This window comes from Lissotriton helveticus, chromosome 2_1, assembly GCF_964261635.1.
Source record: "Lissotriton helveticus chromosome 2_1, aLisHel1.1, whole genome shotgun sequence".
Classification (NCBI taxonomy): Eukaryota; Metazoa; Chordata; class Amphibia; order Caudata; family Salamandridae; genus Lissotriton; species Lissotriton helveticus.
In genome coordinates this window covers 1,517,328,676-1,517,356,281 of record NC_136059.1, presented here as the reverse complement: position 1 = coordinate 1,517,356,281, position 27,606 = coordinate 1,517,328,676, and the positions used below count along the sequence as shown (strand labels likewise).

Sequence of the window (27,606 nt, the reverse complement as noted above, 5' to 3'; positions counted from 1 at the left end):
GACTGGAAGTTTAAATTCAGTGACACATTAATCAACCCCAAATTAATTCATGTCAGTTGAAGCAGGGCAGGTGTGCTTGCTTTTTTTCACCCCCATAATCTACAGTGATAAACCAACCAGAGGGTGGCAGTGATGTACCAGATGGTGGCAGTGGTGAAACAGAGGGTGCTGTGAACCTGTGATGATGAACCAGATGTAGAAACAACATAGTCGCGGCCGTTGCGAGCCGACAAGTAAGTTCGCAATTGCGAACTGGTACAGAACCCTCACGAACTGGCAGAAATCCTTGCGAACACAAAAAAAATAATTTATCCGCAAATTCGCGAGAGTTCGCGGATTTTGCGGATTGCGAATCCGTAAATACGCAAGTTCGCGGATTGCCAATTCTCAAAATCCGCCCATGCTTAGTCAAGAAGTACCTTTAACTAGAATAATAAAAGTGTTGTTTGGAGCACATTTTGTACACATTTTCCAGTCTCTCATGATTAACCACGTCGCTGCTTAAGAGTTTCCCCTGCTGTGCTGGACAACAACGAAAACGGGTGTGGTCATGACAAGCTCAGCTCGTCATGAGCACCTGAGAGGTATATGCCATGACGAGCTGAGCTCGTCATGAGCATGGAAGGGGTTAAGAACTGGTTTGGGTTGCTTCCTTTTCAAATACCATTCCCAGGCTGCTCTCCAAAGCTTTTGTGTAGAGTGAAGGTTCTCGCAGCAGGCTGCACTGGGAAGCAGAGTACCCACCACAGGGGCACAAATAAGTGTGAGATCTCTCCAGCTGGCTGTCATCAACCTTACTGAAGCAGTAATTGGAGTCAGGCAAAACGACAGATGCTGACTAGAACCCTGAACAACAGGTCCTGCAGTTTCACCCCTCGCCTCCATTATCTACCAAATGGCAGTCGTTGGGAAGAACTGATCAGCAACCCTGTGCTAACAAAGTAATCATGGAATTTCTAAGGCAGCCATGTCTCCACCCCTCTCACTTACGTGTCTAGGTCTCCACCCATCAGCTACAGGAATGCAGTAAATATATTTCCACAGTCTGGGAAAGCTATCTTCACTCTCTATCTTGTGCCATGCTAGAACCGGGGGGCATCCAAGATGGATCCAGCTGGCCTCAGCGCGCGCACGCGCACGCGCACACACACACACACACACACACACACACACACACACACACACACACACACACACACACACACACACACACACACACACACACACACACGCGCACACACACACACACACACAGACACACACACAGACACACACATACTCCTACTAACATATATATATGTCACATTCTTACTGTACATGCACATACATGTGACATGAACCTGGGATGTCTGCACAAGGTTCAGGATTTCACATAACAAATTAACTTTATGCCACAGAGAAAGAAAAAAACATCTTGACAAGCTACAAATCACTAAACATGGTATGTTGCCATCACCGCTTTAAGTGTTATACCTCGGGCAGCGAAAATAGTCCACTATATACTGTATACTATAAGAGCATGCTTAGCAAGTCCCTTCAGCTCACAGGACTGGTCCTGGTGCTAACATGCCTAGGTTTATGTACTCACACTAGATTAGTGTGATGCCATGGCAAAAAATATGTCAGGAAACGTATTAAATTGCAGTTGAGCGTTCACTGCAGGGGAAAGCACCCATAAACGATGAAGGGGACATTCATGTCCATTGTTTTTTTTGCCTCCCACTCCATCCAAATCAGGACCTAGCCACTTGGTTCTGCTCTATAAGAACAGTCCACCTCAAACTGCCAGGCAATATTCCCCTCTAAACCGGAACACAAGCTACTCCAAAACAGTTTCAGCCTATGTGGCCCTCTTTAGTAAGGTGCAACTTGGCTCTAGTGGTACAGTGAGGAAGGGAGCGACGTTCAAGCATTCTCATCACATTTAAGTCATCGCACTGAGGAATACAGAAAGTGAAGGGGTGGAATACTTGAATTATTCTTAGCAATTAGTAATTACTCAGTACTACATCCTAGTATGTTGTCTTTTTGCCCAACATGCCACTTTAAACAGGAACCAGCTATGTGCATATCATGCAAATCGGACTTGGTTCTCCTCTAAAAGGAACAGTCTAGGGTGAACTGCCAGACCCAGTCCACTCTGAACAAGAATACAAAGTGAGGTTAATTCAGACGATTTCACCATCAGTTTTTGTTCCCCGCTGAGCTTCTGTTGTCTCACTATGAAGCAGATTGGGTTCCCTAGGGGTGGGAAGGCCCCCTCACCAATTTCTAATGAATTTCACTTGCCTCTCTCCTTTAGGGGGATTTAAACTTCAAAGGGTGCTGTAGCCAGAGAGGTGCAATGCAACTACTCTTCCATAGAAACCATTATCATTTTCTCATGCTTGTGTCTCCCCTCTAAGATCCCATTGGGACAAATAATTCAGGGCGTCTTTAGAGGCCTTGGAGTGATTTCTTCCAATGTTTTAGCAATGTATGGCCAAAGAAAAGGTAAACGTCTTGTTACAGTGCGCTAGGTATTGTGGGTTCCACCGTGAAATTATATGGGTCTTACTACACAAAATAGAAGTTGGGGTCCATTTTCCTAGCTTGTACAAGGCCCCAAGGGCAGTATTGCTGTAGAGAAGGAAGCGAGATGTGGGGGACCAATGCATCCCAATTATGGCTGTCTAAATTCACAAGGAGAGGAGGGGGCCATTATCTTTGTTATCATTAGGGTCGAACCAAAGATATATAACTAAAGTCAGATTATGCCGAATTACTAGACAATTTAAAAAAGATGTGTAACTTTACCCAACGAGATCAAAGCCTGGTGAATTTCCTTCATCACATTTCTGTAAAGTGCCTTTTGCCATTCGTGTAACAGCGTCCATTCCTCTTCAGAAAAGTAGGCAGAGGCATCCTCGAAGGTGACCTGCATAATAAAGTGAAATACCATTGTGTAACAATATTCAAATGAGGACACTGGATTTAATAAACACCTTTATGCAATACACAGCGTTTTCCCTGTGCACTGCTTATCCCATCTACCTCTTCTATTCCTCTCTTGAAAGCAATGGACAGTGGCTTGGTGCATACCTACTTTCTTCTCTAAGCTAACATAGAACGGGCTGGTACACATAGTGCAAAGAGACTAAGAACAGAGAAATGTATATACTACCTTTGGAAGTCCCCTGCCTGATCTCTACAGCCTAGTAAGTTAGTACTAAATGTATATACTGATGATTTTCAGACATCAGAGGTGTGCGTATATGCCTTCAATGTAAATGGTGGTAGGAGGGAACAGTTTGCACCCCTTAAAACAGTTGGAGTTGATGCACACTCTATCAACCTAGAATATTTGTGGCATCCAGTTTTGAGGCCAGTTACTTAGATGTATACATTTATGGTTTGAAGGTATACACGTTTATTTATAAACTAAAATACACATATTGAAATCACTCATGCTTGTATGATCTGAATTCAGACTCAAAGTACATTTTTGCTTCCTGGAACTATACAATCTAACAGAAACACTGTGATCAAGATTAACACAGATTGTTCGTGCCTGTGTCGAACCACTTTTGGAAATCTGTCCTTGTTTCACTTCAAAAGTTCAATTTCTGAATTAAAAGATATAAGGTAGCCACTACGTATGTGTGAAAGATTTACAGGTGCTTAAAAATTTGTAAGTAGGAAATAATATTGCAATAAGCAGAGTTCATGCTCAGAATCACGAAAGATGTAGATACTGTTATTGATAGTGGAAAGAATGACAAGACGGGCATGCAACACTTGTCTTATTTTCTGGTAACTGGCATAATTTATTATTGTGAATTGGTGTTCAGGGTTCAACAGTTGAAAAAAATGTGATGGGTGGAAATGACTTGATTATCCTTAACACAGAAATAGTTTCACTGGCTTGCATTCCATTCTATGATTTTTTGCTCTTGTATGTGCACCATTACAGACAAGGACTCAAGATCGCTCTTGGCTCTGCCCTGAGCTGTGCTGCATTATCACAGGCTGCGCCTTGCGGAGGAGAGCCACTAAGGCCAAACTATATCTGTGTCCTTGTATTCCTGTATAACAAGCATTTACAATGCAACGGTCTCGCCTTTGCAAAAGTTAGAGCTATTGGCATTGTAAAAGACAAACTTTTTATTTATGTGTTGGTTTTGGAAACAGATAAATAAATGGCATTGTCATTTACAATGCCAATAGCTTAATCTCTCGCAAATGCCACACACAAACACACAGACACACACACAGAGCCCCCCACACACACAGAGCGCAACACACACACACACAGAGCAACACACAGTGCCAGTGAAGCATCAACACATATTCCACTATGAAGGAAACTCCATGTATTCCAGGGGCATGCCCCCACAATATACCACAGGGTACCGGGGCACAGTAAAATATGAGCCACTTAAACATGTCATGTCCTAAAATGTACACAATACGGTGACATACACTAAAATACCCCCCCCCAATGACTATGATCAAACCCAACATGTACCCCACTTCAATTGACAGGGAGTCTGAGATTAACCTCGAGATGTGGCCCACAATATACTCCATTGGAATAAGGCATTCTAGCCCAGAATCAGGCAGGCACAAAAATGTCACTGCAATCAAAAACATACTCTGCCATTCCTATACAGAATTGTGTACCCAAATATATCACCCCCAAAATCCCACGTGACAAAACATTCCCTATAATGTACTGCGCGAGTCAAAACTTTATAAATAAATAAATAAAGCGCACCCCAGGTCACCAGTGGGCTGCGCATGAACTGCTCAAGCACAGGGGCGAAGACCTCGCTCTCCATTTTCCGCGCTGTCCTGCTGGAGGCGGCCGGGAGCGAAGGAACGGCCGGGGCCGGGCGCTGGGCACGGGAAGCAGCTACACATCCATCCAGTGCTCTGTGGGGGAGGGTGCGAGGACCCTCTCCTCGGGCTCGCCGCGCCCCTCCTCCTCCCCAGGATGTGTTGTGCCTTCCCGACAGGGAGGCAGTATCCCCTCAGAGCGGCGGATGCTGCCGTTCCAGGGGGTGGGGTGCGCCCTCTCTCGGCGGCGGGTACGGCGCGCGTCCGTTAGCGATTCCTGCCTGCCCTCTCCAGCGCTCCTCCTGGGCTGCTCGAGGGGCAGCCTCCTCCCTCAGACAGTACAGGAAGCAGGATTGGATGGGGAGTGTGCGCGAAACACGCAAGAGAGAACCTCCTCAGGGGCCAGGGAGGAGGAATGCCGGTGTCGCGGCTCGCTTCGCAGACCCCTCACTGCCCCGGGCGCGGGCAGCGCCCGGCCGCCGTCTGCGGGAGACGCACGCAGGGGTTTCACCGGTCAACGGCTGCCACATGACAGGGTGCGGGGGCCTTTCAACACGCAGGTATCTGAGGCATTGGCAGCCACATGGAAATAAATGAAACCAGGTGTGGAGCCGCCTCAAAGGCTTTGTGTGCTCCTGGAGAGGATTTTTTATTAAGACAAAGGGAGGTGATGTGCGCCCTTCCACTGTGCTTTACAGCTCTGACCAGAGGGTCCCGATTGGGTCCCCGACCTGCCCTCCACCCCTGGTGGAGGTGGCTGTCATGCCCTGGGCCAGGGGATCACAGAGCGTTTGGGGCTGGCCTGGCAGCGCGGGACATGCCCAACGTCCCTGATGCTGAGGCATCTAAACACATAACCGCTGCTGCGCGTGCACGGGTCCTCAGCATCCCACAACCGCCGCCGAACTCCCACCCCCCTTCACGTGCGCTCCTTCGTGGGCACAGGCTCCTCCCCCGCCCCGCCTTACACCCACGGCTAGACCTCTTAGAGCCCTATAAGTGGCGGCTTGTTCAGGGGAAGCCCACTTTCCACCCCCCCCTCAATCCCTGCATGTGCGCAAGACGGAGCGAGGGCGGATTTCCTCCCTGAACATAAATAAATAAAAATATCTACGCCTGTTTGTGTGATTTCAGTCATTTGACATCCAAGATTTACGTTATTGTTGCATTTAAGCAGCGCTTAAGGGCCCAGGTAAGGAGCTATATACGCGCTAATGTTGGGGCATGTTTACTACCTAGTGCCACGCCCCTTGCACAGACCGTCGAACCCCAAGTCTTGTCTAGCCCGCACCCTAGTGCACTTGCAAAGCGAGCTCCGGCAGGAAAGCGGACAACGCCATGACACCACCATGTTTCTCCGAGGTCCAGCAGAAATGGCTCGGAGAAACGCCCTGTTATTTTCCGACTGGGGGGCGTGTTTTTCTTTCTCTCCTCTTCCTATTGGCTGGAATGTAAAATTCCAGCCAATGGGAAGAGGAAAGAAAGAACCTAAAAAACACACCCCCGAATCCGGAAAAGACGGGGCTTAAATGAACAGACGACCCTCTTCTCCAATGGCTGGCCTCCGTTTAGGAAGCCAGCCAATGGAGAAGAGGGGCAGGTTCAAGCCCCACTCTGGAAAACATAAGATCTCGCCAGCGAGACTGCGCAAACGCAGCCTACGCAGGCCGAGACCTAAAAAGGAAGTGCCTTAGAAGTTCCAGCTGGACTGCTTGTTTTGGGTCGGGCCAAAAATGATTTGCATATGGTTGGTCCCTTTCTTTACTTGTGCAGACAAGTTGAAAAACAAACAAATGCAATTCTAAGCAAATGATTTCCAGCGGTTAGGATTTTTAAAACATTTCCATTCATCAGTGTTTTATTTTTCATGGGTTAAAGATTGTCCAATTAATATAACTACCTTATCTAGAGAGGACAATGTTATTGCTTAGCACTTGTGTTTGAAAATTATGACTGTTGTGTATTGTATGGTATTGGGCATTTGCATAATGCGTTTCTACTACTTGCGTGACCCTGGAGCCTTTAGTGAAACAATCTGTACATGTAAAAAGATGACTGTGGGAACATATATCCGAATAAATAAGACTCCGCTGCAAAGATCTGTATGTAACTTACATGTCACTCATACCTTAACTGTGCAAATTTGGTGAGAGATGAAAACTTGTACTAGTCTACCCTAGTGAAGATTGCACAATCTGCTCTCTGAGCGAGAGGACAGTTTACTCGGATACTGCCATGCTGTACCTGTTCAGTGCAGAAGTGGAGCTTGCCTTCCTCCTACCTGATTTGTAAGTGAACTGTGATGGGGAAAAGTTGAGCTGCTCGTGCTCCAGTTGTACCAGTCCTCTGATGGATGGATGGAATCTTCCGCTATTTCTGCGGAAGATGTACATCTTCTATGAAGAAAAGTTATTTCTACTTCTGTCATTTTATGAAAAAACAAGGGACAGTTTCAGAATATCTGATGTGAGATACCAAGACCTGCAAACCTGAGGAAGGTGCCTGACCCCTTAGGGGCAATATTCATGCATCAAAAGATGGGGATGTAAAAGAGAAATAATGTCCATTGCTTAAACCTCCCAATTTTATTATTGTACAAGGGAGACACCACACAAAAACATTTTTTAGCTCACCCACGCACAATTTTATATAGGTCTAAGTTTCACAAAGGGACATCATAAATCTCAACTGGCGTAACATAACCTCATGCAAGGGGACCCACAACTAGGAAACAATATAATCAGTGAACAACATTACTCTTCTATGCTTCCCAATGCTAGATGTGGAACTCACTTATGAAGCATAACATCATCTTATATGAGTGCATGAACGTATGGTAGTTCCATAGGAGGTGTGGCTGTTTCGCCAGGGGCTGTTGTATTTCTTTCATGTTTGTGTCCGTCCACAGAGAGCAGTCAATAGTCCTTTAACTCCACTCATGCCTTCTTGAGTGTGCTAGCTACCTGTACTGCATGTGTAAGAAACCCGTGTGATGTCCCTTCTGATTTTGTGACCGGTCTTTTACTTATTCTGTGTGTTAGGGAAGGTTGCGCTGCTGCTGCCCATGTTGCATCTTTGTTGTGATGTGAAGCTCAGTATTAAACTTACCACTACACAAAAGACAAAATCATTTGCATTGCCAGTGCTTCTTTAAATGCTTGATGTGAATGAATGATTGAACCCTCACAAAATATTGAAGTAGAGTTTTCTTTTGGTTTTATGTGTGAAAATGGACTAGATGACTTTGTAAAAGTTTATAACAAAGCTAACAAGTGTCTTAATGATGTGATTAACACCTTAGACCTATTATGGAATTGTAACCAACAGCATTTTGCATACTGGGTTAGCAGCATTCAAAGCAAAACTATGGGCCCGATTCACAGGACTAACTTATGACAAAATCCTAAAATTACTACTGTAGGTATTCACAGAAGGCATTTAATAGTCTTAAGTTAGGATTTTGTCCTAAATTAGGATTTTGTCCTAAATTAGGATTTTGTCCTAAATTAGGATTTTGTCCTAAATTAGGATGTTGTCCTAAATTAGGATTTTGTATTAAGTTAGGATTTTGTCCTAAGTAAGGATTTTGTCTTAAGTTAAACTTAAGTTTAACTTAAGTTTGTCTTAAGTTTAAAACATTAAAACAGAAAAAACACACAAAAGGGAGTGCCTCAAGAATCCAACAATTGTATTGCAGAGTTTGAAGTGCACATAGTTCAATAGTATCTGTATCAATATGCTTTTCTCTAATATAAAAATAACATGGGAACCGCTCTTTATTATTCTTCAATACATCAAAGAAACAGCCCAGCCAACGCATTTTGTCCTCTGAGAGGACTTCATCAGGGTTAATATTATCCTTTACAGCAATGTCACGTCTAAGTGTAAATTGGATCAGGTCTCCACAAAATTCTTGGAACACTAGTACTGCTCCTTCATTGTTGTAGGGAAATACCAGATGACCATATATAAAGGTGTTTTTCAGATGTCAAGAACCGACAAAAGATGTACCACAGTTTTGCATGGAAGAAGGAGTGTATCCGAAACCAGGGAACAAGGAAAGGGACAAGAAAGATTGTCACAAGGTACTAAAGACTGGTGGTCTGTGAGAGATACTGGGGACATAGCATAGGGCATGAAAGAAAGTAAATAAATTGGTGTAGGAGACAGAATCATTGATAAAGTAATGGGGAAAGATATGAATAAAAGGAAGTCGAGGTTGGGGGATCCGGAAGCCAAACAGAAGCATTTGAAAAAAGAGGGGTCTGATCAAGAGATTCAAAGTGATGCTAAAGATGATAACAAAACACAAGAAACTACAGATGGTGAAAAAGATAAGAAGGAGTTACAACATTGCAATAAGCTTCCTTATATGGTCTAGTGATGCCTCTGTGGTCCCACATATCTGGGAAGACAAAGAAATGTATTTGAAAACATGAATATGTAGACGTTTTTAAACTACTGCATAGGGACATGCAGTCAAAAGAGGCTTCCAAGGAGGAGGGATGGGAATTTGCTAGGCATCCCGGGCTACTCATCAATATGGACAACTGGACAGCCACGTTTTAGATCTATGCCAATATAAATTGCAAGAACAATACGGACAGGGCAATAGCAGTTGTTAAGTACATTATTATCAATTGGAAAGTGCAGATGCATATAGGGGGTTATGCCTGGCGTACACATGATGAGGAGTTTAGGGCAAGACTCAGTTTGAACTCAGAGAAACCATGGGGCGATGTGGATTCAGAGCTATGGTTACAATGGATGTCTTCTACACAGTCGCCAGCAACTGCTCATACGGCTAGTGGCCTTCCTATAATATATCGGCAGTATCAGTATCGCCCCGCATAAAAGGGGGAGGGAAATTTTACAAGAGGTCAGGTGCAAAATGTAGGGCCATGCTGGAATTTCAACAAGGGTTTTTGCCCGATGCAGCTCTGCAAACTTAAGAATGAATGCACTAAATGTAAGGGCAGACACCCCATTGCACAATGTTTCATAATGGCCAATACTGGGTAACCTTGGAGGGCACCCAGAGGGAGAGCATATCAAACACAGGCTACACCAAAGGGCGTCTACACCAGTTGAAGTTGTTAAACTCATTCCATTGCTAAAGACGTAGCAGCTTTGAAACTCAAGTGAGGTTTTAGAGAAGGCTTCCATTTAGGATATCAAGGTCCCAGGGTGCAGAGCGGGGCGGACAATTTACAATCTGCCATAACTATGAATCATGTTGTTGCAGCTAAACTGAATAAAGAATTTTAAGGAAGGGAAAATGGTATGTCCTTTTTACAAATGGCCCATGCAAGCCTTGGTAATGTCTCTTCTGGGAGTAGTTCCAAAAAAGAAGGAGGGGGAATGTTTAACGATTCATCATTTATCTTGGTCAGAAGGGTCTGAGAATGACTTCATCACGACAAAAGACTCAAGCGTAGCTTATACTTCGGGAGATGATGCTTCGAAATTGGTATGTGAGAGTGATGAGGCTGCGGATTTAGCCAAATGTGACACCAAACCTGCATGTAGGCGCACAATGTGATGGCGTGCAGGGACTTCTTGATGGAAGACGCAGTCACATTGTCCCTGGATGCCTCCATGGCATTCGATTCCTTAGAGTGGCCGTATTTATTTGAGGTTCTTGCAAGGATCGGACTGGGCCCTAAATTTATAGGATGGGTGAAATTGTTGTACACCGACATACAGGGGCAGGTGAGGGTTAATAATTATACATCTCGGGCGTTCACACTAAGAAGAGGCACCAGACAGGGATGTCCACTGTCCCCATTGCTGTTCTCCCTTATGCTGGAACCCCTGGCGGCCTGGATCCGTTGAGATGTGATGGTGTGGGGTTAGCGGTGGACAATGGAGTGTGAGGACAGAATAACCAGACATGACGACGACATACTGCTGTATCTTGCCTCCCCATATAAGTCCATACACACAGTTCTGAATAGTTTTACAAACTTCGGGAAGGACTCAGGATATGCAATCAACTCGGCTAAGTCTGTGCTGTTTAAGCTGCAGGGACAAACTCCCTGTCTCCCCAAAGACTGCACGTTAGTAGTCGCTGTGGAAGGATTTAAATACCTAGGAGTCTTTGTTACATCGAACCCGGCTCTCTTCTATAGTCGTAATTTGGCATCCCCATTGACTAGACTGCGAGCGGATGTAAAACACTGGAGGTCGCATCCTCTGTCATTGGTGGGCCGGGCTGCTCTTTTTAAAATGTTGGTGCTCCCGCGATTTTTATGTATCCTCCAGAACTGCCCGCATCGAATCCCAGATGCATACTTTGTAGCGGTTGAGGGGGAGATACGGACACTGCTGTGGGATGGCGGGACCCCTAGAGTGGCATTTAAGAAACTAACAGAAGGGTGGTACGACGGGGGGATAGCGTTGCCAGACCTTAGGCTGTACTACTGGGCCTCTCAGCTGGTGGCCGTGAATCATTGGATATACGCCCCACCGACTGACCCGGCGTCCGCCTTAGATAGTTATCAGATGGATCGCTCGGGATACTTGGGTGTCCTCTATTCCCGCACTAAGAGGCGAAGATATATTGGTCCAACACTACACATGATACAAATCTGGCGGCTGGCTAACTCGAGGCTGGTATGGGCTAACGACCTCACCAAGGTAACACCACAGTGGTACACTCAGAAGCTGGGCATGCTGTGCTATCAACCAGGGTTTGATAGGTGGGATACAATAGGAATCTCGGTGGTGATGGACTTAGTTAAAAAGAGTGCAATACTTAAATTTGAAGACCTCCAGAGGATCTACCAGATGGCTCCAGGGGAGGTACTTAGGTACGTGCAAATACGGCATGCCCTACAGGCAGCTTTCCCTAGCTGCGAGGACATACCAGACTCGTCGCCTCTGGAAGAGCACTTGCTTGATGGGCCACTGCAATCTAAGGCCATATCCTTAACCTACAAAAAACTTAGTAATAATCTTCCGGACAATTTTGGCAAGCTCAAGGAGCAGTGGGAGAGAAACCTGGGACCGATTGCAGAAGAAGATTGGCCCTTATGTCACCCAGGGAGGCGGCCATTACGCTTAGATTTAGACTGATACAACTCAAGAGTTTTACACCGGTCATATATGATGGGGATAGCCCTCGCAAAAATAGGTGCGAGACAAGACGACCTCTGTTTAAAAGGTTGTAAGCAGCCGGCTCCCTTTTATCACGCACTATGGGAGCGCCCGCTGGTACACTACATCTAGGAGAGAGCCACACACTATATACAGTCTGCACTGGGAAAGACGGTAGACCTGACATCACGACTGGGCTTGCTGAACATATGGGTGGACACTGACCTAACTGAAATTGAACAGCAGCTGGTAACGTTGAGGTACACACTGGTAAAAAGAGAACTTGCAAGAGGATGGGGTGGAGTGGCACCACCTTCCCTATCAATATGGCTGAAGGAACTAGATAGATGTATGATTGCAGAGAAAGAGGTGTTTATAAACAGGGGGTGCCCGAAGAAATGGGACAAAAAATGGATGAAGTGGAACGTTTACAGGGAGGATATCTGTGTATCACCCATGGTGGAGTTAGAACTGCGTAGAACTACGGACAGAGATGTAACAGCTTAAAGTATTTGTTTTATCGACCTCTGTAAAATATACTATAATGAGTGCAACCAGCTAACAACATCTGTCAATAATGTATGCATGTTTATCACGAAATGTCATGAACAAAAATACATTTTTTTTTAAACTGCATGTAGGCTATTACCGATTCCCGTGGCTGATTTCTCCTTTTTGGGCATACAATTGGGGGGGGGGGCTATATACATGGGTAGACTCCTGCCAATGGGCTGTGATATCTTGTGCACTTTTTGAGTCATTTAGTACATTTTTGAAGAGGTTTTCTCTAAAAGAAGTGACCACAGACGTGTTTCACATTATCTTAATGATTTTTTGTTCATTGGATGAAAGAATACAAGAGAATGTCATAGAGATTTAAAACGGTTTGAAAAGATGGCTTTGGAGCTAGGTGTACCTTTAACTCCAGAGAAAACTGAAGGCCCATATACGATTTTGACCTTTTTGGATATTAAGTGTGATACTCCGGAATTGGAGGCAAGGTTGCCGCTATGCAAATTGTTGAAATAAGACATTTCCAGGATGAAGTGATTTGCATGAGACGTCTGGAGTTGAGACAAGTAAGAAGCTATTGGGTTATCTGAATATTGCCTGCAGGGTGGCGGTGTGGGGAGGGGGGTAGAACATATGGTTGGAGATTAGGCATGACAATGCCAGGTGCAATTTTCAAACACTAAAAAGTGATAATTTCAATGACAGTAAGAGCTGATTTATGCATTTGGAGAACCTTTTTGGAAGAAATGAATGGGGTTTCCATGTTATTTTCTGGAAGACAACTCAACTTGGCAGGTACACATATTTTCAGATGCCTCTGGTGCGAATTGTTTTGACATTTTCTGGAAGGTTAGGTGGAGTAGCCAGATCATTGGCTGAAACAAGGGAGGAGTTGTCATGATCCCCCCTGCGGCGCTGTATGCATGTGGGTAGGGTGAAAGACTACACTAACCAGCATCCATCAGGGCAGGCACCATGTGCTACCTTGGAGGCTGGGCCGCAATATAAGGCCTTCCTCTACAGGGATCTGGTGCTTGTCACCTGCTTGTGTAACTGCGTTCAGTGAAGCAAGCAGACGGAGTCGTTGGGAAGCTGTTTCCTACCTGCTGCGAGGAAGATGCAGCGGAAGCCTTGAAGGCTCGTGCCAGAGCCCGATTCATCTGGAGCAGCACGGAAGCTGTTTGCTATTGCCGCCATCGTTGCCAATCGCACCAGCTTGGAGAAGGATATTCCCGAATTACCTAGAGTCCCGTGTGTACGCGGTAAGCCACCAAGTCCACCAAAAAATGTTGTTTACTTTAGTAGCTTTTGCGAGCGGTTTTATTGCTCACTCGTACATACCGATGAAGGAACCATTCCGGTCCTGTTTTCAATGGAGTATTCAATGTGTTTCACTTGACACTAAAGTGGAACAGGCCAGAGTTCCTCACCGATGTTCAGCATTCGCTGAGTTCTTCGTTTACTTTGCACGCAAGTGTGAGAGGTATCACACCACCTTTAACTTGTTTTCATTGTTTAGGGCATAGCGCATGCTCTCACGGAGAGAGTGTTTCCACGCTAACAGTGGACACGAATACTCCTTGATTGGGATTGCCTCCACCAGGCTGCCTGCTACACGAGGGTTTACATGAAAGGGTTGCATGTAAGTACACAGGCAAGAAAGGAGGGTGGCATTCAGTGACTGACAGTGAGAGTGTGTGTGTGTGTGTGTGTGTGTGCGTGCGTGTGGTTACGGTATTAATGCTTATTCTTTGTTTTACATACAGCGTGCTGTGATCCGTAGATGGGACTACCTTAGTGAGAGCCTATTCCTGGGATCCCCGAACTAGGAGATTCTGCAGGAAGAGTGCCGCTGAGTTTCATTTCATTACTCCTTGTTTTTACTTTTCCCTTGCGCACTGCGGTGCAGGGTGGAGTGGTCCATGCCCCTGTGGGGTAGTGCAAAAGGGATTTGGGATCTATGCATCGCCCCCACTGGATCTGTATCTGGAGGTTAGCGAAAACAATTTTGTAACCTGACATGAGTATTGTATTTTTGCCGTTATTAGTAGCACTACTGGTATGGGGCAGAGAACTATCCAACAGATCAGTAATGTTCAATGTGGACAATATGACAGTGGTGAAACTGGTGAACAAGCAGAAAGGGTGTGATTTCAGGGAGCAGCGTTGTTGAGACAATTTATGTTCAGGTGTTTACAACTAAACATCATTTTTCAGGCAAAGCATATGCCAGGTGTGAACCATAATGTAGCTGATGCCTTATCTCGTTCACAGTAGCAAAGATTTTGGATGCTGGCGTCAGGTGCAAAAGAAAAGAAGACTCAGTTAACACACAACATTTGGGCTGGGGAGAATGAGTGATTGAAGTAGTGGCAAGGTTGATATCAGATTCTACAAGGAGAAGTTACCTACATGCTTGGCAGGAATTTAGGATTTTTGAAGCCAACGCGTGGGCACAAGACTTTTGCTAAACAAACAGTGAATGTAGAGTAAGAACTTTTATACTACATTTAATGGACATAGGTTTATCCCCATGACTATAGCGGGTAAACTGATTCATTTATCTTGTTATGTAAAATTATACTGGGAATATGATCCTGCTCAGGGTGAGTTGTTATGAAGAAATTTGTGTGGTTGGGGGAGAGAGCGAAGTCTGATTTCACTAGTGAGAGAGGCAATAATATTTGAGTTATTACAGAGCATTTTGTAGAGTTCACTGGAATGCTGTTAAGCTCTTTTTGAAGTTCCTGTTTTCAGATTATGCATGCTGTGGATATTTTGGTGCCTTTAGAGGTTCAGAGTTGTTAAACTCCAGAAAGAAGGCAGGGGTTCTACATTACGAAGTTCGCTGGAGAAACTTCAGTTGATGAAATGGTAAAGAAGACTGACCAGAAGAGAAGGGTAAATGAATATCGTTAAGCGAGGGAGGTAATGGGTCCGGTTAGGGAATGGAGGACATTTCAACAGTGGCCTGGACAGAGGTATGAAGAATTTTTTTGACATGAAGGGGGAAGAGGGGTTATATCCTTTCAATTGCTGGCAGCGGTGTGGTTGGCTTTAAAGAAATTAGGCATGGACCCAGGCAAGTATGGGACACATTCATTTAGAATTGGTGCAGCCAGAGAAGCAGCAAATCTCGGTTGGGGGTGGTGACAGATACGAAGGCTAGGCAGATGGAAATCTAAATGCTGACAATGATATGTGATGAAATAAAGGACAGTGATTGATTGGTCAATAGGCTGTTTTGGTCTCCGAAGAATGTCTTATTTTTTGTCATAGGATGTATTAACGAGCCCTGGTGAAGTAAGATGGTAACATGGATAGTAGGACATTCTTTTGTGTGTTGGGAGGCCAAATATGCAGATCAGATCATTTATTAAAGAAGTCTTGAACCATCAAGTAGCAGACATGAGGTGATATGGTGGGGAAGGAGTGGGATGCAATGGAGGCAGTTTATTGCCTTTCCTAGTGGACAAGGTTACCCAGAAGGGTTGCCCAAATATGCTAATAATACATTTGGGAGGGAATTATCTGGTCAGACAGTCAGGTTTAACGGTTTTACAACAAAAGAAGGAGATTTTACAGTTATTAAAAAGAAAGTTTGCAGGGATGTGTTGATATGGACAGTGTTTGTGAACAGAAAACAATGGAGAGAAGCAATAAAACACACAGCCATTGACAAGGACAGGAGAACATTGAATAGAGCTATGAACGTTTTTTGCATCTCAGTGTTTGTTCAGGGATGATGGGGTTCACTTATTTCTGTTTGACAATGCATATTACATAAGGGAAATGCTGGATATTGTGGGGATGTTATGAATGAAACAAGTTACAGAATTTGTCCTGGGGGAGCAGAAAAACACCCTTTGGGGTTTTCCTGGGTGGTGGTAGTTTGGGGGGATGGAGAGCCAGGTGTGGGCGTATCCACCCCTCAGGGTGGAGCACAGGGGAGGGGAAGATGACATTTGGGGCAGACGAAGCCAGTATGACCCGGGTGGCTTCATGATAATGGAACAGACCACAGGGGCAAGGCAGGGAATAGGTTGGGGGCTGATTGCTCTCCTGGACACCGAGGCAAAATGATATGCAAGCCTGCTCCTGCAAGATTTACAGGAATGGGCCGACACCAATGAAATGCTTCCAGCCTACCAATACGGTTTTAGGCCTGAGGCATCAATGATGGATAATATTTTAGCTCTCACCTACCTAGCAGAACTGTCCACTCAAAAAATGAAGCTGCCACTGTTTGCATGTTTCGTGGACTATTCTACGGCATTTGACGACGTTAATCGGAGCCTGTTGTGGCGGAAATTGCAAAATTGGGGGGTACCTCCGATACTGCTAAAAGCAATAATCAGCCTTAACACCGGAACATGGGTACAGGTGTAACTTAACGACAAATGGAGCCACTAAAAAGATTCCAACAGATCGAGGGCTAAAACAAGGCTGCGTATTGGCGCCCCTCCTCTTTAACTTATATACGGCAGACCTTGGCAATGCATTATTCAAGGCTAATCTTCTGTCACCTAAAATTGGCTCGACTAGATTATTCTTAATGCAGTATGCGGACGACATGATGTTATTAGACCACACCAAAACAGACATGCAACGATTATTGGAAGCTCTAAACAAGTACAACAACAACAGCCACCTACGGGCAAATGCAGGAAAGACGAAAGTGGTAATATTTGGGAAGTATGCCAATAAACTTACACAACGCTGGAAACTAGGCATCTTGAATATCACAACAACGCTCATATACAACTACCTGGGGGTCTGGCTCACGAGCAATGCAAAACCCACAGCACACATCGCTTCCATGGAAACAAAAGCTAAGGTGGTGTTGTATGCCTTATGCATGCTGAATTCTAAATGAAGTGGCCCATCCACCAAATCTATCAGAAAGGTTATAAACGCTAAGTTGTTACCCTCTCCCACAAATGGCCAATTAGCATCCCAGCTGCTTATAGTAACATCTTGGAACAAGCCAACTGTCGAGCATTTAAGCGAATCTTTCAAATACCAATACATGCCCGGAATGCACTGCTCCGACTGGAATTCGGGCTAATCAAACAGAGCTATGAGCATTGGGCCTCGATTGTGCTGTTCTATCGCGGGGTATTGCGGCCCCCCTGCATTCAATAAAAGCAATCTTAAAAACTATTTTTGAGGAAGAAAATAACTCGTGGTCCAACAGCCTGCACATCGCCTGTACTGAATTGCAACTTGATATGTCCAACTGGCAGGATTTTATCCATCAGCCCGGTATCCTAAAATCGATCTTAAGAAAGCAAGTTAGATCACTCTCTAAGGAAGAGGATATGAAGGAACTGAGGCTCTCCAGAAGTAACATTGGGATTCTTGCCACCTCCTATGAGGACCGCTCAAAGCAGCCTTACCTTGACGCCGCCTTAAATAAGTCAATCTTAAAGCGAATTTTAGCAGTGAGACTTATGGCACTGCTGATAAAAGACATTAACATGTGCTGGAAATCATTAGAGGCGGTCAATAGTTGCTGACTGTGCCAACAGTATGAGAAAACAATGGCTCATTTGGTCTGCATATGCCACTGTTTATCACAGGCACGCCGCACTTTACTAAAACCATTGTTTCTAAAATATGGAACACGTACATGTCAAAATGCGATGGAACTTCTCTTTAGCTTGGACATTCCAACCGAATTGGCAAGATTTGCGAAATTCGCACACAAGGTGAAAGAACTTTTAGCTAATGCCTCGCACATTGCACTTTAATTGAAGTCCTCACGGCAAAAGCACCGAACACGTACCCGCACAGTCGCAATGAAAACTTTTATGGGTCCCATGAAAATGAGCGAAAGCTTGCACTTCAATGAAAAAACTCTAAATCATCGACTAATCAGTTATTGTAACTAATTCAAGGCATGGACACTATTTGTACTGTTTTACTTATTTTAGCGTTAAATTTAACAATTTAAATCTATTTTATTAATGTGGAATGTATTATTTATTGAATAGACACCGACCATAACTGAATTAATTAAGCGTTGGAACATCTCCGCTGGTTTTTCATTGTAACAATTTTAATTAATTGAAACAATAAAATGTATATCATATCATATCATATCAATAGGTTAGGAGACAATGGACAAGGTATTTAGGGACATTGAGGTCACAAGTTCAGCCTCTTGATGACTCTATCACCATGTGGTTGACAGGGATAGTTTTTTTCTAGAGCCACTCACCCATCCTGCGTGTGAAGAGGGGAGGAGTGATGTAAACGGTTAGGACAGATGTTTGTAGTTTAAGTTGGTACTGGCGAAAGTTGGGGGGGGGGTGAGCCAGGTGTGGGAGTATCCATCCCTCGGCGGGGGAGCCCAGAGGAGGGGAAGACAACGTTTTGGGCTTTGGAGCCGGACAAGGAGACTTTATTTGGGGATGCTTGGTAGGGTGAGAAAGAGAGCGACTGGGAAATCCAAATGGAATGGGAAATTAAAGAAGAAAGAATGAGGTTTTGGGAATGGGGATTTGTTTGGAGAATGGTTTTGTACACCTTCTTGGGGCGTTGTTTAAGAGAGGGGGGTTTGTCTGAATGTTATGTATTAGTGAGGTTGATACTATGTTGCATCTCTATTTGATTTAATATATCCAAGTACAAACCTGTCTTAAAAAAGTGGCTTTTTTATGGTACACGATTAGTTTGTGGTGTGACATTATTTCATGAATCCCTCTAGACGCTGGATAAGGAAAGAAACACAGTCATGAAAAAGTAAGTAACTATCTCACATGATGCCGAAGAGGCTCGACGTTCCAAGAGTGAAAGCAGGGCAAGGGGGCTACATAAACACAGTGACCCCCTGCTCTACAAAGCAAGATCAACAATTTAAATTGACGGTAAATAAAAGAAATACGACGTCGCTGCTCATTGAAAGGTAGTAGTGTAAACCATGAAAGTGTTAGAATATATGCAGCGTACGTTGCAGACTGTACAATATCGTGTGCACGATACGGGATTCTGAATGACATCTCATTGCAGACATTTACACGGACAATGTGCATTGCAAGTGAAAAACTGATGAAAGGTTGTACAATCAAAATACAGAATACCCTAGTTCAAAATCAGTAAGGTTAGAAAACGATCTGTCAAACGGACCATTGTACAGGGTGTCTTACCTCATTGGGGTCCTGCCGAGACATTTCTCTTGAATGAGCGTGCCTTCAGTTGTCCAGTTTAGAGATTGGAATCTGCTGAAGAACAAGCGATAAATGGAGATTTACTAAAAAAAAATAGACACCAGGGATACAAAGCTTCTTCTCCCATAACATTAGACCTGTCACTTTGGCTTCCTATGCGGACATGCCCAGAGAAGAATACACTAGTCACCAACAGAGCCTCCACTAACTACACCACAATCTGGAAGTGGCGCGCAGTTATCCCCACTACGCATGCGTGAAACTAGAAATCACTCAACACGCATGCGCAGAAATACGATTTCCCCTATCACGCATGCGTAAAAATGTGATTTACCTATCACGCATGCGCAGAAAGAGTAATGTCCGACTGGCTTAAACGTCACCAACAGATCTGAGCATGACCGCGAGAGAGACACAATTATCAATTTGAGTCACTCAAATTTATATGGTGTAGGAGGAACGTCACTAACGCAACAAACTGGGCGTGCGCTGAAAAGTCGTGTCTTTCTTGAGAGCGAACTCGTCGATATTAAAAGCAACGCACGAGAATAAAGCACGGGCTGCTCCTGACCTTCATTACGTCCAGAATTGTTTTTCAGTAGAAGTTGCTTGTTCCGGACTGTTTCTTCGCTAAAGTTTGTTCACAGGGCGAGAGGGAGGAGTGTGTAGCTTTACCAGCTGCGGTGTCCAGGTCTTCAAATTCCAGCTGGAGATTTAAGTCGATATTTTGAAAAGAAATGTCCGACCTAGAGTTCGATAAGGTGAGTGAAGTGAAGTAAAGTCGGGTATTCCTCGATGATAGTCACAAGAGAGACCGTAGACTGACACCCATACCTATCAACTCCGTGGCCCTCACATTAAGCGAAAGACCTGATTTTAAGATGGAGATCCCTCATTTGAAGGCTATAGAGGAATGTTATTTTTTAGGAGAGGGATATTAAAAGTAAAAGATGTTTGCACTGGCCAGGCGAAGGTGAGTTGAGAGGGACGCTCACCATTGCCGGCTCTGCTCAAGTCTCTTTAGCTCATTCATGACTGCGGTTACTGGATGATTCCATTTAATCAAGATGTTTCCTTCAATGTTTGGTCTTTTCTTTAGCAAATCGTGTTGACAGGCACGTACTCGGTGTCGGACTGCCCTGTTGGGCAGCCTACCTGTGTCAGAAGGGCTTATCTGACAGGCCAGTGTTTGGGCTGGCCGTTGTTTTCGCTGTTGGTGGGTCTGTGTTATCGGTCTAATCGGCCCGTTTTCACTTTAGATTTCCCTATTACCACAAACATTACTTGCAGTAAGCACAAATGCATGCAATCGTCCATACTTTGTAAAACACCCTTACAGCGTGTCTTCAAAAGTTCAAATCTGTCCACTTTTGGATTAATTTTAAAGTTATCTGATTTGCTCATGGGGGCACTTTTATTTTAGTGCCTGAACTGATTTCCTGTGTCAGACCTACCCTGATGCTACTACGTTGTTTCAAATCAGCTGAAACAATAAAACTCTAAAGAGCTTTCACAGCTTTATTAACAGAAAACCCAGGTCTGGAAAAGTGGTGTGCCGGTGACATGGGGCCATCTGTTAACCATGTTCATGAAAGGTGGCTTTAAACCAGTGGGCATAAGCGTTGTTACTGTAGAACCGTAAAAACACTAGACTACTTCCCAGGGGAGCTTGCCTCAGGAAGTAACACATATTTAAAGTTGCTGTGTTATTAATTTCGTTCTATTATGTCTGCGACATTTGTAGGTCACACCGTTTTTTTGTGGTCCCATCATAATAGGACACCGTGTGTGCTGGATGCGGAGCATGATGTGTGCTTAGCCCACAAGAAAAGCAAAAGAGTGATGGTTGTAATTCTTAAATCATTACATTCAGCCACTAATACTGGGCCGCAAATCGGTCCCCTTTTTTGTGTATTGTGCCAGAACATACGGGGACCAACCATATACTGATTTGGTAAATCCTCTTATTATCCTCAGCTTTTCCCCGACTCTCTCTCCTACTGTATCTTTGCACGGGTTTACACTAGACCCAACCCTATCAATGCCCCTGTACACTCTAAAGAAGATCAAACCGATCTTGTCTCTTCTGCTTCCAAAATAAGCACAGCGATACAAAAGGGGATGATGGACGGAGCGTTTGAGCAAATCAAACACTCACCCCCAGTCAACTGATCCGGGTTTAATCCATCACCATTCTTTAGCTCACTCAGCCACCCCAGTTCAGACATGGCTATATGCAAATCAGTCTGACCCTGTGCCTCATGGGAACAGTCCAGCCCGAACTGCCAAGCCATGTCTTCCCTGGACCGGAAACAAGCATCCTGGGACCGGTTTCGGATTCATAATCCTCATCAGCCAGGCTATCTTGAATCCAGTGGCCAAGTGAGCAAGGGACTCACGTCTGAGCATACCCCGCCACACTTAGGGCGAACAAAGCGATACAAAAGGGGATGATGGACGGAGCATTTGAGCAAATCAAATACTCACCCCCAGTCAACTGATCTGGGTTTAATCCATCACCATTCTTTAGCTCACTCAGCCACCCCAGTTCAGACATGGCTATATGCAAATCAGTCTGACCCTGTGCCTCATGGGAACAGTCCAGCCCGAACTGCCAAGCCATGTCTTCCCTGGACCGGAAACAAGCATCCTGGGACCGGTTTCGGATTCATAATCCTCATCAGCCAGGCTATCTTGAATCCAGTGGCCAAGTGAGCAAGGGACTCACGTCTGAGCATACCCCGCCACACTTAGGGCGAACAAAGCGATACAAAAGGGGATGATGGACGGAGCGTTTGAGCAAATCAAACACTCACCCCCAGTCAACTGATCTGGGTTTAATCAATCACCATTCTTTAGCTCACTCAGCCACCCCAGTTCAGACATGGCCATATGCAAATCAGTCTGACCCTGTGCCTCATGGGAACAGTCCAGCCCGAACTGCCAAGCCATGTCTTCCCTGGACCGGAAACAAGCATCCTGGGACCGGTTTCGGATTCATAATCCTCATCAGCCAGGTTATCTTGAAACCAGTGGCCAAGTGAGCAAGGGACTCACGTCTGAGCATACCCTGCCACACTTAGGGCGAACAAAGCGATACAAAAGGGGATGATGGACGGAGCATTTGAGCAAATCAAATACTCACCCCCAGTCAACTGATCTGGGTTTAATCCAGCACCATTCTTTAGCTCACTCAGCCACCCCAGTTCAGACATGGCCATATGCAAATCAGTCTGACCCTGTGCCTCATGGGAACAGTCCAGCCCGAACTGCCAAGCCATGTCTTCCCTTGACCGGAAACAATCATCCTGGGACCGGTTTCGGATTCATAATCCTCATCAGCCAGGTTATCTTGAAACCAGTGGCCAAGTGAGCAAGGGACTCACGTCTGAGCATACCCTGCCACACTTAGGGCGAACAAAGCGATACAAAAGGGGATGATGGACGGAGCATTTGAGCAAATCAAACACTCACCCCCAGTCAACTGATCTGGGTTTAATCCATCACCATTCTTTAGCTCACTCGGCCACCCCAGTTCAGACATGGCCACATGGTGGCAGAGTGGGCTAAAGAACGGTGATGGATTAAACCCAGATCTGTTGACTGGGTATGAGTGTTTGATTGGTTCAGATGCTCCGTCCATCACCACCCCCTTTTGTACCACTTTGTTCGCCATAAGTTGGCAGGGTATGCTCAGACGTGAGTCCCTTGCTCACTTTGCCACTGGATTCAAGCAAGCCGGGCTGAAGACGGCTGAAATGCCAGAAACCGGTCCTCGGAAGCTTGTTTCCGGTCCAGGGAAGGCATGACTTGGCAGTTCGGGCTGGACTGTTCCCATGAGGCACAGGGTCAGACAGATTTGCATATGGCCATGTCTGAACTGGGGTGGCAGAGTGGGCTAAAGAACGGTGATGGATTAAACCCAGATCTGTTGACTGGGTGTGAGTGTTTGATTGGTTCAGATGCTCCGTCCATTACCACCCCTTTTGTACCACTTTGTTCGCCATAAGTTGGCAGGGTATGCTCAGACGTGAGTCCCTTGCTCACTTTGCCACTGGATTCAAGCAAGTGGGCTGAAGACGGCTGAAATGCCAGAAACCGGTCCTCGGAAGCTTGTTTCCGGTCCAGGGAAGGCATGGCTTGGCAGTTCGGGCTGGACTGTTCCCATGAGGCACAGGGTCAGACTGATTTGCATATGGCCATGTCTTAACTGGGGTGGAAGAGTGGGCTAAAAACCGGTGATGGATTAAACCCAGATCTGTTGACTGGTTGTGAGTGTTTGATTGGTTCAGATGCTCCGTCCATCACCACCCCCTTTTGTACCACTTTGTTCGCCATAAGTTGGCAGGGTATGCATAGGCGTGAGTCCCTTGCTCACTTTGCCACTGGATTCAAGCAAGCCGAGCTGAAGACGGCTGAAATGCCAGAAACCGGTCCTCGGAAGCTTGTTTCTGGTCCAGGGAAGGCATGGTTTGGCAGTTCGGGCTGGACTGTTCCCATGAGGCACAGGGTCAGACTGATTTGCATATGGCCATGTCTGGAGTGGGCTAAAGAACGGTGATGGATTAAACCCAGATCTGTTGACTGGGTGTGAGTGTTTAATTGGTTCAGATGCTCCGTCTATCACCACCCTCTTTTGTACCACTCCAAAATAAGCACACCATGCACTCATTCTCTTGAGACTGGGTCTTAGCTATACTATTCTAGAGAGCATTCTGCAATTTGCTCTCATGCTCCTGAACACTGTTCTTAATGCTGCTGCTAGATTTGTCTTCTACCAAGAGTTTCAACCACATCTCCCTAATCCTCACCAAGGCTACCCGTCACAACTAGAATAAAGTTCAAGTTGGGTTGTGTAGCCTGCAAAGCTATCAATTTCGATTCATGTGTCCTACCTCTCCAACCTATGGATACAGATGGTCCCAGAGTTTCAAAAAGCAAAAATAGCCTTCTCTTTGTCCCATCCTCCTTCAGGACCACCCACACTGACCATCAATTCTTCTGAGTAGTTGCCTTTCTTGTGTGGTACTCTCTCCTTGCAAACTTGAGAACAAAACCCATCCTGATATCCTTCTGCAAGTACACGAGAATTCACAACGCTGGTGCTAGATTCTTCATACATGTAAAGCTACAAGAACACAGCTCCCCTGTCTTGAGGGGCCTATACTTGTTGCCAGTTTCTAGAAGCTCCACCTCAAGCTGCTTTGTATCACACGAAAAGCAATATATGGCAAAAAAACAATCTTAATCAGGAAAAAAACAGCAAATACATACAGCAAAGGAACCTTCGCTCGAGAGTATTTCCCTGCTTCATCATTTCTACATAGAAAAAACAAACTATGGGTGGAACATCTTTCTCCGTTCAAGCTGCCAAACTATGGCATTTACTACCCACACACATAAGATCTACTGGCAGCCAACATAATTTCTGAAGATTAGTCAAGAGCTGGCTCTTCCTCACTCAATAACTATTCTCCTATTGCAACAGTGTACCACACATTATTCTCGGTAACCCTGGGCGTAGTTTGCGTAGTAGCGCTACACGTAGCTACACGCAAGCTACGCAATCTGCGTAGTGGGAAAGGGAAATTGCTGTTTGCTCTGATTGCACAGTACCGGATGCTTGTCCGCACTGTGCAATCATTGCAAACCGCATCTTGCACAGTGCAAACGGTCGTTTTCTGCCGCTCGAGTAGATTTGTACTCGAGCGGCAGCTTTCTCAACGCGGACTGGTAGTTTCTCATCGTGAGCGGTTGCGAGCATACGTGACAACTCACAATGGGAAACCTGGCCTCCCCGCGTTGAGAATCTCGCCGGGAGGTTTATTTTTCACACTCGCGATCGGCAACTTGATGATGCTGATCACGAATGAGGTAAAAGTCTCGCCAGGATGTTATTTTACATGCTTGCGGTCGCCAACTTGACGTTGAGGACCGCGAGCAAGCAAAAAATGCCCGCTATGTGCAATGCCCGCTACATGCAATTCGTGTAGCACTTAGTTACTCAAACTACACACGCTCCGCGAGTGTAGCGCAGTCCTACGCCCAGGGTTAACTCTTGGACATGACAAACTATGCCTCTCACAGCTTGGAAATAAAGTTGGCGTTATACATGTGTCATTGAACATTGAACTATGCTTCCTGTTATAAGCAGATTCATTTATATAAGGGGAACATGTACATTACACAACTAGATACATGTGTATATAAGACAATGTCATAATTGCTGCATCTATGTACATATAGGTGCATACATAGAGGAAATTATGCCTGCTACCAACATTTTAAGAAATGTCATGAATAAATGTAGTAGAGACTTCATCATAAATGTTAGTCTGTGGTGCTTAAAAGGCTTCATGAAAATGGACTTGCACTAATTATACACAGTTATTAGTTTCTGAAGCCCAGTGTGGAATTAATGAGTAACATTTTACTAGCTGATGGAGTCAGTGCAGAGACAGATAACGTGAATGATGTGAAAGTGACATGTACACTGGTCCAGGGAAGACATGGCTTGGCAGTTCGAGCTGGACTGTTCCCATGAGGCACAGGGTCAGGCTGATTTGCATATAGCCATGTCTGAACTGGGGTGGCAGAGTGGGCTAAAGAACGGTGATGGATTAAACCCAGATCTTTTGACTGGGTGTGAGTGTTTGATGGATTCAGATGCTCCGTCCATCACCACCCCCTTTTGTACCAATGTACACTGTCGAAACATTGCCACCCACTTTGGGAGGCAACTCTCACAAACCTTAGTGAGGACTTCTGCCTAGACAATAATTAATGGAAGTAAGGAGATGAGTGTAAAGAAGCCATCCATGAGTTAGATGGACAGTCCTAGCGGACACATCAGTGATACTTATCAGATTCAATAAATAAGCAGAAACGAAAAAAATACGATTTTCTCAAAACATGAGTCATCTTTTTCACACTTTATTTTTTTTTAGAAATCTTTATATTGAGTAAACAAACAAAGCACCTGGCAGTGTGTCCGTTAACGGATCTGGTCCATACAGATTCCCAAGGGTATCTGCTTTTTCACGTTTTAATCCAGGTTTAGGAGCAAATAGAACAAACCAGGTGTTCTCTTCATACACAGAACCTCAGGACCATAGCAACTCTCACAAGTGGGAGTGGTGTGTACCTTATCTCATTAAATGTCCACAGGTCCTGCTGCTTTGTGTAGGAGTTTGTGGGAGTAGTAAAGTGTGATGTGGGTAGAGTGAGGGACTGAAAACGTTTCTTGGTTAAAGAGGGTTTTATTTTTAACAAAGGATTCCGATTGCGGAATGTAAGTCTTTCTCGTGCAAACTCTGCGGGGTTCTGGACTCTGGTCTTGGCTGATGCTTTGCACTTCTTTCGCCTGTTCTGGGGGGGTATGTAGGCCGCTGGTTCTTCCTCGTGAGTTGGTCAGGAAGCGTGAGCAAAGAAGAGCAAAAAGAGGACCATTAGGGTTCAGGTCTCCTATGATACGTCCCCAAGGAAACCCGGTAGTGAGGGAGCACCGCTGGTACAAACTGTGCTATATACTTTGGGGCCGTGAAGGGTACGTGGTGGGGTAAAGGTGTAGGGAAAAGGAAGGTGGAGGTGGAGGACCAAAGGTACGGGGAATTTATACACCAAGGTAGAGACGGCTCTCTAGCGCTTTACAGAGGGGGAGTACACCGCTTTCCCACCCAGCTCGCAACACGCCGCCGTACCTGTTGCAGCCACACCTCCCTCGGGAGTGTGGCACGGCGAATCACTGGATCGTTGGCCTCCTGGCTCGTCTTCTTCTTTTCCTTCGGTCTTCCGTTTGCTGCTCTCCGTCCCGCCGGTTCCTCTCGCGACTCCTTCTCCTCCCTTGACGGTGTCGCCACATGCCGTTCCTTTGACTTCCTGGCTTTTCACCATTGAGGCGCATCCGATGTCATGGATGGGCGTGTCTGTATCCTCTGTGTAAGCCCAATTAAAGGCGCCACTCTCGTTCTCTTCAGTATCTGCCATTAGCTTCCATGACGCTTCA

General features: G+C 45.3%; 2 protein-coding genes across 6 annotated transcripts in view; one reads left to right on the top strand and one right to left on the bottom strand.

The window, feature by feature from the left end:
* LOC144818740 (uncharacterized) overlaps nucleotides 1-19,815 on the bottom strand; it is a 175,994-nt gene extending 156,179 nt beyond the window's left edge. For 2 of the 4 annotated variants that reach the window (XM_078676441.1, XM_078676444.1), the window contains exons 1-2: nucleotides 19,581-19,806; nucleotides 2,797-2,917 (exon numbers count right to left, since the gene is read on the bottom strand). In XM_078676441.1, the coding sequence (XP_078532567.1) occupies nucleotides 2,797-2,917; nucleotides 19,581-19,604 (145 nt within the window). In that variant the 5' untranslated portion in view covers nucleotides 19,605-19,806. Of the gene's footprint in view, nucleotides 1-2,796; nucleotides 2,918-19,580 lie in introns of all 4 variants that reach the window. The other 2 variants (XM_078676443.1, XM_078676442.1) reach the window with 2 other exon arrangements.
* Nucleotides 19,816-19,984: 169 nt separating this feature from the next.
* The window catches only part of LOC144818734 (zinc finger protein 484-like), a 253,023-nt gene continuing 245,401 nt past the window's right edge, over nucleotides 19,985-27,606 (top strand). For both annotated transcript variants that reach the window (XM_078676426.1, XM_078676425.1), the window contains exon 1: nucleotides 19,985-20,362. In XM_078676426.1, coding sequence (XP_078532552.1) covers nucleotides 20,339-20,362 — 24 coding nt within the window. In that variant the 5' untranslated portion in view covers nucleotides 19,985-20,338. The remainder of the gene's footprint in view (nucleotides 20,363-27,606) is intronic.